The sequence below is a fragment of the Oncorhynchus tshawytscha genome, linkage group LG17 (genome assembly GCF_018296145.1).
Source record: "Oncorhynchus tshawytscha isolate Ot180627B linkage group LG17, Otsh_v2.0, whole genome shotgun sequence".
Classification (NCBI taxonomy): Eukaryota; Metazoa; Chordata; class Actinopteri; order Salmoniformes; family Salmonidae; genus Oncorhynchus; species Oncorhynchus tshawytscha.
The window spans coordinates 19888115-19904102 of record NC_056445.1 but is presented as its reverse complement, the minus strand read 5'-3'; the positions used below and the strand labels follow the sequence as shown (position 1 = coordinate 19904102).

The following is a 15988-nucleotide window of genomic DNA, read 5'->3' as shown; positions in this document are numbered from 1 at the left end:
AGAGAGAGAGAGGTAGAGAGACAGAGAGGTAGAGAGAGAGACAGAGAGAGGTAGAGAGACAGAGAGGTAGAGAGAGAGAGAGAGAGAGAGAGACAGAGAGAGAGAGAGACAGAGAGAGAGAGGTAGAGAGAGAGAGAGAGAGAGAGAGAGAGAGAGAGAGAGAGAGAGGTAGAGAGACAGAGAGGTAGAGAGACAGAGAGGTAGAGAGAGAGAGAGACGGAGAGAGAGAGAGACAGAGAGAGAGAGAGAGAGAGAGAGACAGAGAGAGAGAGAGACGGAGAGAGAGAGAGAGACAGAGAGAGAGAGAGAGAGACAGAGAGAGAGAGGTAGAGAGACAGAGAGGTAGAGAGAGAGACAGAGAGAGAGACAGAGAGAGAGAGAGAGACAGAGAGAGAGAGAGAGAGACAGAGAGAGAGGTAGAGAGACAGAGAGGTAGAGAGAGAGACAGAGAGAGAGAGAGGTAGAGAGACAGAGAGGTAGAGAGAGAGAGAGAGAGAGAAGTACACCCATAGAAATAGGCCATTATCACATTGCTGCACACAGCCGGTGAAGAGCCCTGCGGCCTCGAGAAGTGATAACTATTTTAATTCCACGGGTACTGAAGCTCTCTCCTGTGGTGAGTCATACCAGTGAGAGTTGTTCCATTGTCACAATATATACTGTGCTTAAATATAGGGACTCACCTTGAGTCTATAATACAGGTTACCTGTACATCTTCAGCAAAGATTATGAGAAAGACACAAGTATCTTGCCTGCGATGCATTGTATGGTATATACTGTATTATAAGAGTCCCTCCAGGGATATAGTTCTGTTACGATAAAGAAGGAGGTTGTTAACAAAAAATAAACCTTCCACTGTGATTCAGGAGTGGCTCAGCTGAGAACTTCTATCAATGATTAGATTAGGTGCTCTTTTAAAACAAGTTTTGCTGCACAGCATGATACAGCGATTCTGGCTGTTACGATTATTTGGGGCAATCAGAAGAATTATGAATAATTATACATATTTGAATGAAAATAGAGGTGTCTCGTTTGCTGAGCAGTAATTAGGCTCGATAAACAGGACAGCAGTGGAGAAAAGGACCAATCCCAGACCATCAATTACTTGTCCTCCTCCTCTAGTTCTGGCTGTGTCACGACGTGAGATAGTCACTAATTATTGTTATTATATACACGCGTGTTATTTCATCTATCTGCCAGGCTTTGACGTCTATTCTCCTGGCAAAAACACCCTTCTGGAGAAGTTGACTCTTCAAACAATGGGCTAACTGAGATATACTACTCTGCGATATCTTGTTAGAAAAACTAAATTGGAACAAAATTTTGTCAGGTACAGGTGTCCAAAACAATATTTTCTGTCCTAAGCATGTACAGGAATTATGCTTGTTTGGTATTTGTTTATTTGGTTAGTCAAACCCAGAGGCGGAGAGAGAGAGAGAGAGATACCAGAGTATTGGCTCCTTTCAAAAGGAATGACAACGCTCTCTTTCAAAACTTGAACAAAACAAGCCAAGCACAAGCTATTCTTCAATTCAATTTTCCGATGACATTTAAAAAATGTAAAATTGCTGTCATTGTGTTCAGCTTTTACTACCTTATTCATTGTTCGGTTGACATCAAAAACATGAGTGTCGAAATAAGCTGTGTGAGTGGGAACAAGACGCCTGTTATCTAGCCTACTGTTTGGGACTTCAATGGGGAACATGAAAGTCAAACAATATCTCCTGTAATTGTCATTCCAGTCAAAACCAGGCGAGAGTGTTATGTACCGATGGCCTGCTAGGCTGTGAGGCACGGGGAGGGAGAATGGACTAGATGCATGGTAACTGCAGCCTGGAGAGGGTTATGGTGAGGAGGAAGGACAGGGAGGAAGAGGAGGATAGGGGATTAAAAATGGTCCAAGGAATTGATAGGAGCGAGCCAGGGAGAAGGGATGGGTGGGGTGGACCCAGCTGTGGAAGGGGGGATTTGGGGGCTGGGGGGGGGGCTCTTTGTGGGGGTGGAGTGATGAATGGTTCAAATGGGCTCTTATTTCTAGCTCCTGAATGTGCCATCTCGACAGGACCATGCAGGAAAAACACATAGCTGGCTCTGCTTGCTAGAAGGGGCCCGCGCCAACATAGCCCTCCTTCCCAGAGGAAAGAACAGAGATTTAGAAAATTAGATTTCTTTGCTCATCTCTGAGCAGAGCATCAACAAAAACTTTCTCCTGTCCACCTTTCTGTGTAGAACAGTATTGGTGGTGTGATGTTCCCGAGGGGAGCATCATGGGAGAGTGTCTGGTATCCACCATGGTGTTTTCTGGCTCTCAGGGAGAGTTCTTCCCCCTGCTCACTGATGGATGGGAAGCTGCTCAATACTAGATGGATTACTCAGTACACACACTCTCTGCAGTGCACACACATGTGTGCCATGTGTTGTGTGTGTGTGTGTGTGTGTGTGTGTGTGTGTGTGTGTGTGTGTGTGTGTGTGTGTGTGTGTGTGTGTGTGTGTGTGTGTGTGTGTGTGCGTGCATGCATGGTCACTATCGCAAATGGAACATTCTGTTACCATGGCGTCAGGCTTGCTTTTCAGAGTTGGTCAATTCATTAGAAATGTGTTCTATCTATCTATGAGCCTCTACAGGTGCATTAGTGATCCATGGCCAGGTGACTTTCCAAAGCGTTACTTCAGTGTAGTCCCTATGGGTTCTCCCACCAACATAAAGCAGGGTGTTCATTAGTGCCCACTGCAATCATTACTGTCCATGTGTATTTTCTCCCACGCAACAGCAGGTCTGCACAGTGGAGCCCAGTAACCACCACCCACACCACTGATCCCTGGAGTACCTGGGTCTAATCACGTGTTCTGTTAGCATCACATTGGCATTGTTCTGGAGGACAAAATGCCATTTCTATTGCTGTCCACATTTTGTAGGTAGATTTTAGATATACATTAGTTACTTCGGATGCCCTCTGTTATCTCCTGCCGATACAATGGTGGGCAATGATTGGTAGGGGACTGTTGTTGTTTGAGAGAAATAGCTGCAGGAAAATAGGAGACACTGAAGTGATTGCTGCCGAATATGCGTTTTCAGACAAAAGATGAGCCTGTCGTGTGGAAAGCCAGCGGGAGCGCGGGGAGCGAAAGCGGCGCACAATCAGAGCTCAAAGTCTCCAACAGACACCAATTTCCCAAAATCCAACCTGACAAAACACTGGGCCCCACAATGACTCACCAAGCCTTCAGCAAAACCCCTAGAACACCACAACAGAGAGGCAAAACAATAGTTTCTAATACATAACACCCTGAGAGTGTTCATTACCAGAGGGAGAGAGTGGCTTTGACTAAGGGTTTCAAAATGACAGCCCCTCATCTTGAGTGGACATGACACAGGTGAGAGCAGGTCTGGAGGTAAAATGCCTCTTAGGCCTCCTGGCTGTCAATCATCTTGCCTGGCCATCCTTGTTGTGTTCCTCAGGCATCTGTTGTGGCCCTCAGCTCTGCTCTGCTCACCTGACAAGCCTCCCACGTCCATCTTCTTCAGGTTCTTGGCCTCCAGGATGACCACAGTCAGCTTACCAGCGGTGGGCACGTATCGCAGGGAGAAGCAGATATCACCCAGCTTCTCTTGCTGTGAGAGGAGAGAGAGAGAGAGAGAGAGAGAGAGAGAGAGAGAGAGAGAGAGAGAGAGAGAGAGAGAGAGAGGAGTCATGACCATAGCTAGGAATAAGGATGAAGTTGTCTGCTGAAGTGACACATGGTTTGGGAGTGTAGTCTAAAAGCATAAACGCTTTCACATGGATTCTATTTTCCCATTTTGTTTTTCTTGGATCTTTGTAGGGCGCGGGCTGAATTTGGCCCTTGGGTGAATTAATTTGGCCCCCCAAGTTTTCTGAGCAATTTTGGTTTGGAGGGGGGGGGCATAAAATAATGTAACAAAAGACCAGGAATTCAGCTCCAAGAGATTTTAATTTAGTAAATCTGTCCCCAACTATTCCCACACATAATAGAGATACATATGCTATCATATCCCAATGTAATAAAGGTTTGAAATTCTTATGTTTTAGTCAAATATCATATCTGTTTGGGCTTCTTGTGGTCAATTTGACAAATTATTTGTAATTATGTTCCGAGAGACAGAACGTCATCAATCGTTCCCTTGTGTCTTACACATCAACATCGAAATAAACAATCGTAGTCACAGAGTGAACAGACTCAAAATGGGATTTATATTTCTGGAATTACACATATTAACAAGTAGAACAGACTGATGCTCAATAAGTGTCCCAGGTCCAACTCGAATTACACATAATCGGAAACAGCCACTATGAATAGACCTCATAAATCAAGGGCCAAGGAGGCCTGAACATTAATTTTTGTGTTATATACCAGAGGTCTTTCATCAAATTACAACCAAGACCAATTCCCTAATACTAAATATATGTGATGAGAATATAATACGGTTGCCAGATGTGAGTTGTATATGGGGCAGATTTATTCTCAGCCTGGATTGCCATTACTCAGTCAGTGTATCTAGCCGTGCCTGGCCTGTACACTCAGCCCAGAGCCGACGGGACTAAATAGACTCACTTTAATGACAGAGGCTCCAGCTTCATCAACATAAACACACACTCCTCCCGGGGAGATGTGGGCAGAGAGACTGAGAGTTAAAAAACCCCAGATATAAATCATGCTTGTCTGAAGCCATCATGGTCTAATATATCCCAGAAATATCTGGGAAAGGCCAGCGCTGCCTTTGGTGCTGCTAGACCCTCTCCTCCCGAGAGAGCTTCATGTTTGACCCGCCTGGTTGAGGAGGATATAAACACTGTTACACAGCCGTTGTTCCCTCAGTCAACACCGGCGTGTGTTATTTCAAAGCACGTTCGCAGGTAAATCCAATTGTCACGGCGGAAACAAACAGATTATGAAACCCCTTGATATGTTGGTCATTGTGTCGCATAAAAAAGATTGGATTCCTTCTGAATTCATCTGGAATCCATCTGTTATTCTGGCAGTGTTTGACTTCATTTTAAAATGATGTGAACACGAATGCCGCCTTATCTTTTCCACAGACGTATTGTATATGTAGTGGATAATCAACAAGGGGCTATGCATTCTGTGGAAAATAATGAACGACGTGGAACTCAGCTTTTACGGAGTTGTATTATTTTCCAGAGAACAGATGATTATCAAAGTTGATGATCCCTTTTATACCATGGCTATAATTTAACACATTTGCCGCTACAAATGTGTTCATTTGCAGGTAGAAATGTGTTCAACATCCACTGTTTACTAGATAGCGAGTTTACTAGATAGTTACAGTAGTTGCCTTTATAGCCAAACAAACAGACTTGCCAGTTTAGTCCTAGCTTGCTATTATGAAAATCAAATTAAATAATGCCAATACTGTTTTCAATTCAACTTTTGCTTTCAAAAGCAGCTCAAACATAGAACATGTAAGAATGAACTATAGCCATTGAATTCTACAGTGCTGATATAACGTGCATTATAGGGAAATAATCCATGCTCTAGAATGCCCTTCAAGCCAATCAGAAACGAGTATTCAACAATACCATGGTATAATTAAGTAGTAATTATGTGTGGAAAATGGCCAATATACCACAGCCATGGGCTGTTTTTAGGTTTTTACTGTTCTAATTCCGTGTGCAACCAGTATAGCAATCAGCATTCAAGGCTCTAATCACACAGTTTAGAATTAAGCAATAAGGAACCTCGGGGGTTTGTCGTATAAGGCCAATATTCCATGGCTAAGGGCTGTATCCAGGCACTTCACGTTGCTTCGTGCATAAGAACAGCCCTTAGCCGTGGTATATTGGCCATATACCACACCTCCTCTGGCCTTATTGCTTAAATGATACCCCAGAGGAAATTTTTGGGTCAACATGTCTCTCACTCTCTGTGGATGCATATATTTGCATAGATATGGGTAATGTGTCCATACATTTTTCTGAGTGGATATTGGGATTATTCTGAAGGACAAACTTTGCCCTTGGTCTAGTGTGGTCGTGCCAAATGTAGAAGCATGGGGAGAAATAGGAGTTGGCTATAGAGCACCAACAGATCTGGGACCAGACTAGAGGACGGGCTGTTCAGAGCATCTCTTTAGCTAGCCGCTAGGACCTCATTGGGTATCATTTGCAGCCACTGAGGCTGATGTGTGAAACATTCCTTTCAGTCACTGTTACACACATTCAATGAGGACAGGAACTTCTTCTTGACCCCATTGTCTCTTACACACCCACAGAAGTTGCTTGGTGTGTCACATTATCCTCAAAGTCTTCGCATAATGATCCCATTTCAACATTTGTATAATCATATAGTGTTTAAGATGGTGCTCACGATGGTGAAAGTGGCCATTTCAAATCAAATCAAAACGTTTCAAGGTCCTTCAGCGAAAGCCCACTCAAGTGAGCGACTACCACTTTAAGGGCGACAGTGTCTCAAGCCTTTTGCGTGAAGTGATCAGGTGTAGCCTGTCTGGTTCTGGAACAACGCTGCAGATTGGGATGTCTTTCCACTCTCTGGCACCACAGGTGTGAAAATGAACCTTTACATGAACCTAGCGTGCTGCTAAAAACAAGGTTCCCCTAGCAACCCACGCTTAAATGCTGCACGCCATAACATTTACCTTGAATTTTGTATCTCCATGTCTCTTTTATTAATAGAATGAGAAGCATGGAGGGATGATTTCGTGACATTTTTGAAGAGAGATGGAATACCCTGGACTACTGTATGGCACTGAGCTCACTCTTCAACATTTTTAACATAGTCACACGATTGTCGTGTGATAAAATGTCTGATCGTGGATTTTCTAGAAATGAACTGTTACCTTGGTGACAACACTCCATGCAGACTGTCGTAACTTTGGGGAAGAAAATATTAGGAGTTTCTGATGTGTAAACTCGGAGTTATTACCTTATATATGTTGTATATATATTATATTATTTACCTCCTCCTTCTCGGCGCTCACAAGATCCCGCCACTCCTCGGTCACGTGACTAAAGTCAATCTTGTTCATGGGCAGCTTCACGTCTCCGATGGCGTCGTGCTTGGAGAAGCGGTCAAAGTCGTACACCGTCATCATCAGCGTCTTGCCTCCCAGCTCGACGTAGGGCACCTGGGGAGAACCATATAATCACTAGAAGAGAGTCTGTCCGAACATGTGTCTTCTGGTGGAACTTACTTATCTCAAACAAAGGATAAATTGAAGTAGTCTATTGTTGACAACTGTAGTAGCATAGTGGTGATAGTGGTGATAGTGGTGCTTTACAAAATGTCCGCCAGATTGGCACGTTGCATCAAAGCTACTCCCAGGCACTGGTATTACTTGTCAAGGAATAGAGAAGAGTCGTCGTGAGTTGGGGAAGTTCTGGTTCTAGAGCATTACAACTCAATCAACCCCACTCCTCCTCCTCTTCTTCCTTCTCCAGTCCTGTGTGTGGCGGACAGGCGGCAGGCAGTCTTATCTGCCAAAGATCCGGGGCGAAGGAAGGGGTGCTGGTGGAGGGGATGTGAAGAGGAGATGAGGGTGGGGTCTAGGATTTGATTCTTGATTGCCTCCAATTGAGCTGTTTTCCAGACAAAGCTCATTACAACACGGTGACAAACTGCCTGATTGGCTAGAAAAGAGATAAGACTTCTGAAGTTTGTCCTTGACACTATCACCACCACGACCAAAGAACACTCCTAGCTCCTTCATTTTTATAATGGAGCCACTTATGATTACAAGTAGGCGACGGTGGGATAAATAAAGCTTCACAGATCTACCATGTTTTCTGAATTCCAAAAAAAATATGCTACTGGTATTTAACCAATCTGGCAACCACATATGCTACATATTTCTCGCTGCAGACAAACACCTGTGCTCTTTGTACTGCTGGATGAATACCACAACTCTTCCTCCACAGATGAGATACTGTAGCTACAATCACATTTTCGAAACTGAGAAAGTTTTGCTCAAATTTAGGCCAAATCAAAACAAGAAAGAGAGAGAATAAGGAGAGATGTAAGTTTGCATCTGTCTGTTTGAATCCTGATCATACAGAGGCTGTGTGGACCAGGAGGCAGTCTATCAGCAGGTTGTTACTGGGCCAGCTGTGTGGACCAGGAGGCAGTGTGTCAGCAGGTTGTTACTGGGCCAGCTGTGTGGACCAGGAGGCAGTGTGTCAGCAGGTTGTTACTGGGCCAGCTGTGTGGACCAGGAGGCAGTGTGTCAGCAGGTTGTTACTGGGCCAGCTGTGTGGACCAGGAGGCAGTGTGTCAGCAGCTTGTTACTGGGCCAGCTGCGTGGACCAGGAGGCAGTGTGTCAGCAGGTTGTTACTGGGCCAGCTGTGTGGACCAGGAGGCAGTGTGTCAGCAGCTTGTTACTGGGCCAGCTGTGTGGACCAGGAGGCTGTCTGTCAGCAGCTTGTTACTGGGCCAGCTGTGTGTCCAGGAGGCTGTCTGTCAGCAGCTTGTTACTGGGCCAGCTGTGTGGACCAGAGGCAGTCTGTCAGCAGCTTGTTACTGGGCCAGCTGTGTGGACCAGGAGGCAGTCTGTCAGCAGCTTGTTACTGGGCCAGCTGTGTGGACCAGGAGGCTATCTGTCAGCAGCTTGTTACTGGGCCAGCTGTGTGGACCAGGAGGCTGTCAGTCAGCAGCTTGTTACTGGGCCAGCTGTGTGGACCAGGAGGCAGTCTGTCAGCAGCTTGTTACTGGGCCAGCTGTGTGGACCAGGAGGCTGTCTGTCAGCAGGTTGTTACTGGGCCAGCTGTGTGGACCAGGAGTCTGTCTGTCAGCAGCTTGTTACTGGGCCAGCTGTGTGGACCAGGAGGCTGTCTGTCAGCAGCTTATTACTACGCCAGCTGTGTGGACCAGGAGGCAGTTTGTCAGCAGCTTGTTACTGGGCCAGCTGTGTGGACCAGGAGGCTGTCTGTCAGCAGCTTGTTCCTGGGCCAGCTGTGTGGACCAGGAGGCTGTCTGTCAGCAGGTTGTTACTGGGCCAGCTGTGTGGACCAGGAGGCTGTCTGTCAGCAGCTTGTTACTGGGCCAGCTGTGTGGACCAGGAGGCAGTCTGTCAGCAGCTTGTTACTGGGCCAGCTGTGTGGACCAGGAGGCTGTCTGTCAGCAGCTTGTTACTGGGCCAGCTGTGTGGACCAGGAGGCTGTCTGTCAGCAGCTTGTTACTGGGCCAGCTGTGTGGACCAGGAGGCTGTCTGTCAGCAGCTTGTTACTGGGCCAGCTGTGTGGACCAGGAGGCTGTCTGTCAGCAGCTTGTTACTGGGCCAGCTGTGTGTCCAGGAGGCAGTCTGTCAGCAGCTTGTTACTGGGCCAGCTGTGTGGACCAGGAGGCAGTCTGTCAGCAGCTTGTTACTGGGCCAGCTGTGTGGACCAGGAGGCAGTCTGTCAGCAGCTTGTTACTGGGCCAGCTGTGTGGACCAGGAGGCTGTCTGTCAGCAGGTTGTTACTGGGCCAGCTGTGTGGACCAGGAGGCTGTCTGTCAGCAGCTTGTTACTGGGCCAGCTGTGTGGACCAGGAGGCTGTCTGTCAGCAGCTTATTACTACGCCAGCTGTGTGGACCAGGAGGCAGTTTGTCAGCAGCTTGTTACTGGGCCAGCTGTGTGGACCAGGAGGCTGTCTGTCAGCAGCTTGTTCCTGGGCCAGCTGTGTGGACCAGGAGGCTGTCTGTCAGCAGGTTGTTACTGGGCCAGCTGTGTGGACCAGGAGGCTGTCTGTCAGCAGCTTATTACTGGGCCAGCTGTGTGGACCAGGAGGCAGTCTGTCAGCAGCTTGTTACTGGGCCAGCTGTGTGGACCAGGAGGCAGTCTGTCAGCAGCTTGTTACTGGGCCAGCTGTGTGGACCAGGAGGCTGTCTGTCAGCAGCTTGTTACTGGGCCAGCTGTGTGGACCAGGAGGCTGTCTGTCAGCAGCTTGTTACTGGGCCAGCTGTGTGGACCAGGAGGCTGTCTGTCAGCAGCTTGTTACTGGGCCAGCTGTGTGGACCAGGAGGCTGTCTGTCAGCAGCTTGTTACTGGGCCAGCTGTGTGGACCAGGAGGCAGTCTGTCAGCAGCTTGTTACTGGGCCAGCTGCTCCATGTCTACACACCTTACCTGAGCGAACACACCACAGCATGCAAATGACTTGGTCATAGAACGAACAAACACAACCTGCTTAAACTACTGTGTGGTTTGTGTATTGTGTATTTGTCCTATTCCTTGAGAAATGTCTATTGTTGCTATTATGGATAACAAAGTTTACTACTTCTACTACTACTACTACTACTACAACTAATACTACTACAACAACATCAACTACTACTACTACTACTACTGCTGCACAAGCCAAGGTTTGAGAGTTGCATGGGTGAAGTATTGTCTAGTCTACTCTTATACCTTGAATAAGTACCTTGAATTGGAACTGCTCGTTGAAGGTGGGGTTTAGGGTCTTCCGGTGGACCTTGGTCTCAAACTTCTTCTTCTTGTCAGGTAGCAGGTAGACCTTGACGTAGGGGTCCGATGTGCCGCCCATGTCCATGGCTGGAAGGTCCGCTGCTTGGATGATCCCTACTATGAGCTGAGGAGAGGAAGGGTGGAGGGGAGACAACAGAGACTAGTCAGCACTACAGTCCTACTCACAGCAATACCAGACTACCCACAGCAATACCAGAGCCTTGATATGACTGTCATCCCACCACCATTCTAACAGAGCACCAAGCTTTGGTTCAATTGGAATAAACCCCATTCTCATCACTGGTGCAAAACGCTAGGATGGAGAGACGCGGCATGTCATGGGTTCAAAACGATCACCAGCAGAATTGAAGTCAAGAGCCTCTATAGTTTCGATTTAATTATGAGAAAGAGGCCCATCGGTAATCTCCTACAAAGGGATCCATACCTACACCATACCTTCTCATCTGTAGCTCTTTACATTTTAAATCATGGAGGCAGGCCATAGGTGATATTAAAAGTAATGCTCCTTTGAAAGCCACGGTGGTTTAAGCCAAAGCAGCATTAAGGCGGCGAGCAGTCGAGGTCAGGACCTGTCAGCTCTGCAGTGATTGGCCTGTTCTCCACCACATCAAGCTGATAATTGATAACCATGCTGGGGGGCAGGGGAGGCTGATTGACCTGCCAGTCACAGCTGCTTCCTCCAAGGGCTATTGAGGCCTCCTAGTCAGTCAATCAACTTCCTGTCAGGCAGCCATCAACTGGCAATCTGGAGGGGGACCAGGGCACTCAGCCATGGAGCTCTCCAGCAGTTGTCAGAGCCAGCCAGCATGGATTATTGTAACATGAGAAATAAGGCTACCCTCTGCCATTAAAACGCATGGATCGGCGTAGCAATGGATGCTGGATCGCATCATATTTTGTGACCCGTGTTTTCGCAGTTCAGATCAGAGTGCTAAAGCAAGGCTCAGGGGTGATGGGACTCCAGCTGTAGGCTCCTGAGTGGCACTGTGGTCTAAGGCACTGCATCTCAGTGCTAGAGGTGTCACTACAGACCCTGGTTCTATTCCAAGCTGAATCGCAACTGTGATAGGGTGGAACACAATTGGCCCTGCGTCATCCGGGTTTTGCCGGGGTAGGCCGTCATTGTAAATAAGAATTTGTTCTTTAACTGACTTGCCTGGTTAAATACATATTTTTTTTAGGATGATGGGAGTGGAGGATGACTGTGTGATGATACGATACAGAGGCCAAAGCAAATTCAGCTCACTGTCCACGCACAGCACAAGTACACTGCACAGGAACGCAACATGGAAGGAACATAGATGGAACCCCCTCCATCAATGGGGGTGATATTGTGCCAAAATGCACCCATGTTAATGCATAACATTCTCACAACATTGTTGTAACACAAAATAAATTATACTCTTGTTATATACACTGAGCAGAGGTTGGAACTAAACAAAATCCGGATAATAATTTTTTTGAGGAACAGAACCAGAACCAGAACTGAAAATGAAAGTGATCTATACTGTTCTGGAACAGAACCATTATTTTAAAAGCATGGTAACTGGTTAATAGCATTATTTTATATTCCAGGCATTTTTTCCAGTCCAACAAAAAATTGACTACAATGCTTTCCGTAGTTGTGTCAAGTTGGCTGGTAGTGGATCTCTACCTCGAACAGCTTGTTCCATTTCATCCCACAGATGCTCATGTGGATTGAGATCTGGTGATTGGGCAGACCACTGCAGTCAGCTGAATGCACTGTCATGTCCGTGGATCCATTCCTATACAATCCTAGCCTTATGGCACGGGGCATTATCCTGCAGAAACAAATCTATTTGCAGATGGATACACTGCTGCCATGAAGGGATGCACCTGATTGGCAATGATGTTCAGATATCCTGCGGCATTCAAATGTTGCTCCACTTTTATCAAGGGGCCTAATGTGTTCCATGAATACACACCCCACACCATCGCACCACCACCACCAGCCTGCAATGTTATCACGTGGCATGATGGATGCATGTACCCATACCCTAGTCCTCCTATCTGCGTGAAACAGCAGGAACCGGGATTCATCAGACTAGGCAACGATTTTCTAATTCTCCAGTGTTCAGTGTTTTCATTCCTTAGCACACTGCAACCGCAGAAAAGACGTCGCTTGCCATACCCCATTCGTGTCAAGGTACGATGAGTTGTTCATTCTTTTATGGGTCTCTAGGCACCAATGTTGTACTTGACTGTCAGTTGACTAACTGTAGCCAGTCTGTTGCGCTGCACAATTCATGTCAGCATCCTTTGTCCTCTTTCATCAATGACCCATTTTTGACCACTGGCCTACCGTTTGCTGGATGTCCATTGGGTGGTGGACCACTATTGATTTACACGGGAAACTGTTGAGTGTGAAAAACCCAGCAGCGTTGCAATTCTTGACACACTCAAACCAGTGCACCTGGCGCCTACTACTATACCCCATTCAAAGGCACTTAAATCTTTTGTCTTGCCAATTCACCCTCAGAATGGCACACATACACAATCCATGTCTCAATAGTCTCAAGGCTTAAAAATCCTTCTTTAACCTGTCTCCTCCTCTCCATTTATACTGATTGAGGTGAATTTAGCTGGTAACATCAATAAGGGATCATATCTTTCAGCAGGATACACCTGGTCAGTCTATGTCATGGAAAGAGCAGGTGTTCCTCATATGTTGTACACTCAGTGTAGTTTGAACATAAAGCTAAAGCAACCAAAAGGGAACGACTAAGATACTGTACATGTACTGTATGTTCTTCAAAATGTATGAAATATGAAATATGTTTTGTTCTCTCACCCATCGACACACAATACCCCATAATGACAAAGTGAAGACATGTTTTTAGAAAAGTTAGCAAATGTATGAAAATTAAATACAGAAATATGTCATGTGCATAAGTATTCACACCCCTGAGTGAATACATGCTAGAATCACCTTTGGCAGTGTTTACAGCTGTGAGTCACTCTAAGTACATCTCTAAGAGCTTGCACACCTGGATTGTACAAATCTTCAAGCTCTGTCAAGTTAGTTGTTGATCATTGCTAGACGGCCATTTTCAAGTCTTGCCATAGATTTTCAAGACAATTTAAGTAAAAACTGTAACTGGACCACTCAGAAACAATCAATCAATAACTATTACAAAACTCAAATCAGATATTCTGCTGTGAAACCACCTCTATTGTTTAATACAACACGTACAGGACAAATGTCCGCAGTCAAGAGTTAAACAGTCAGATTCAGACTAGCTGAATATTTCATCATATTTGAATATTCTCAGAGGGACCAGTTGAGTCAAGTGTACAAAAGGGCCAACAGCTACACTGAAGTGGATTATTAAAGGGGACTACTAAACTGGATTATTAAACATACTATTAAACTGGATTATTAAAGGGTACAACTAAACTGGACAGTGGTATAAAGTACTTAAGTAAAATTACTTTAAAGTTCTACTTAAGTAGTTTTTTTGAGGTAACTGTACTTTACTTTAATATTTATATTTTTGACAACTTTTACTCCACTACATTCCTAAAGAATAATAATAATCTACTTTTTAGATTATTCCCTGACACCCAAAAGTAGTCGTTACATTTTGAATGCTTAACAGGACAGGAAAATGGTCCAATTCACACACTTATCAAGAGAACATCCCTGGTCAACCCTACTGCCTCTGATCTGGCAGACTCACTAAACACAAATGCTTCATTTGTAAATTATGTCTGAGTGTTGGAGTGTGCCTTTGACTATCCGTAAATTAAAAGAAACAAGAAATTGTGCCGTTTAGATTGCCTAATAGAAGTAATTTGAAATGATTTATACTTTTACTTTTGACACTTAAGTATGTGTTTGCAATTAGATTTACTTTTGATACTTAAGTATATTTAAAACCAAATACTTTTGGACTTTTACTCAAGTAGTATTTTAAGTTGTATGACAATTGGGTACTTTTTCCACCACTGAAACTTGATTATTAAAGGGTACTACTAAACTGATTTATTAAAAGGTACTAATAAACTGGTTTATTAAAAGGTACTAATAAACTGGTTTATTAAAAGGTACTAATAAAATGGTTTATTAAAAGGTACTAATAAACTGGTTTATTAAAAGGTACTAATATACTGGTTTATTAAAAGGTACTAATAAACTGGTTTATTAAAAGGTACTAATAAAATGGTTTATTAAAAGGTACTAATAAAATGGTTTATTAAAAGGTACTAATAAACTGGTTTATTAAAAGGTACTAATAAACTGGTTTATTAAAAGGTACTAATAAACTGGTTTATTAAAAGGTACTAATAAAATGATTTATTAAAAAGTACTAATAAACTGGTTTATTAAAAAGTACTAATAAACTGGTTTATTAAAAGGTACTAACAAAAGGGTTTATTAAAAGGTACTAATAAACTGGTTTATTAAAAGGTACTAATAAACTGGTTTATTAAAAGGTACTAATAAACTGGTTTATTAAAAGGTACTAATAAACTGGTTTATTAAAAGGTACTAATAAAATGGTTTATTAAAAGGTACTAATAAACTGGTTTATTAAAAGGTACTAAGAAACTGGTTTATTAAAAGGTACTAATAAAATGGTTTATTAAAAGGTACTAATAAAATGGTTTATTAAAAGGTACTAATAAACTGGTTTATTAAAAGGTACTAATAAACTGGTTTATTAAAAGGTACTAATACAATGATTTATTAAAAGGGTACTAATAAACTGGTTTATTAAAAGGTACTAATAAAATGATTTATTAAAAGGTACTAATACAATGATTTATTAAAAGGGTACTAATACAATGATTTATTAAAAGGGTACTATTCCATTCTGTGTTTGTGTTATGATATGATCCTCACGATACTGAACATCTGCTCTGGCTTCTTTCACATTCCCCAGGTCTGTAAACCTGTGTGTGTTTAACGGAGGGGCAGTGTCCTGTCACAGAGAAGGGCCTGCCGGGTCGTAACCCTTCCCTGTGTGTGTGATATTGGCCGCTGACGGGAGGCTGGAGAATGGTGTGCACCTACAATTGTGAGTAAGCACGTCCTGAAAGGAGTTGTTCCGATACTCCCTCCCTGGTCCCTCCCTACGGCTCCACATAGCCACACTGCACACTGCACACTTCAAAGGAGAAAGTGAAAGCCCCAAGGGGACGTGAAAGGAGCTGTCATATTCCTCCTGTCTTCTCTTGCTTTTTGCAGGAAGCTCTGAGAATGTATTCTCTTTCAGAGGTCAATGGTAGAAGTACATTAGGAAAGACAGAGAAAGGTAATGGGGAAAACGGTGGTTTTAATTATTCCCACCCAATATAATGGAGACGGTAAACTCTCTGTTATGAATCCAGAGGGTCTCCTTTCGTCCCATTAAAAGGGACAGTAATATGATGTTGAAAGAGGGAAATAGCATATTATGTCTCCCTTTCTGGCTCCTTTGTGGATCATTTGTGGTGAAGCTGCTGGTGGAGCTGCCACTCTCATTAAACCCCCAAAACCCCATTCTAATAGAGGCCTGGGCCAGTAGCC

The 15988-nt window shown here is 44.3% G+C and overlaps 1 protein-coding gene across 6 annotated transcripts in view; it reads right to left on the bottom strand.

The window, feature by feature from the left end:
- syt1a (synaptotagmin Ia) overlaps positions 1–15988 on the bottom strand; it is a 200501-nt gene that overhangs the window by 13390 nt on the left and 171123 nt on the right. For all 6 annotated transcript variants that reach the window (XM_042300374.1, XM_042300369.1, XM_042300371.1 and 3 more), the window contains 3 exons: positions 10391–10558; positions 6956–7123; positions 3496–3613 (listed from right to left, as the gene is read on the bottom strand). In XM_042300374.1, coding sequence (XP_042156308.1) covers positions 3496–3613; positions 6956–7123; positions 10391–10558 — 454 coding nt within the window. The remainder of the gene's footprint in view (positions 1–3495; positions 3614–6955; positions 7124–10390; positions 10559–15988) is intronic.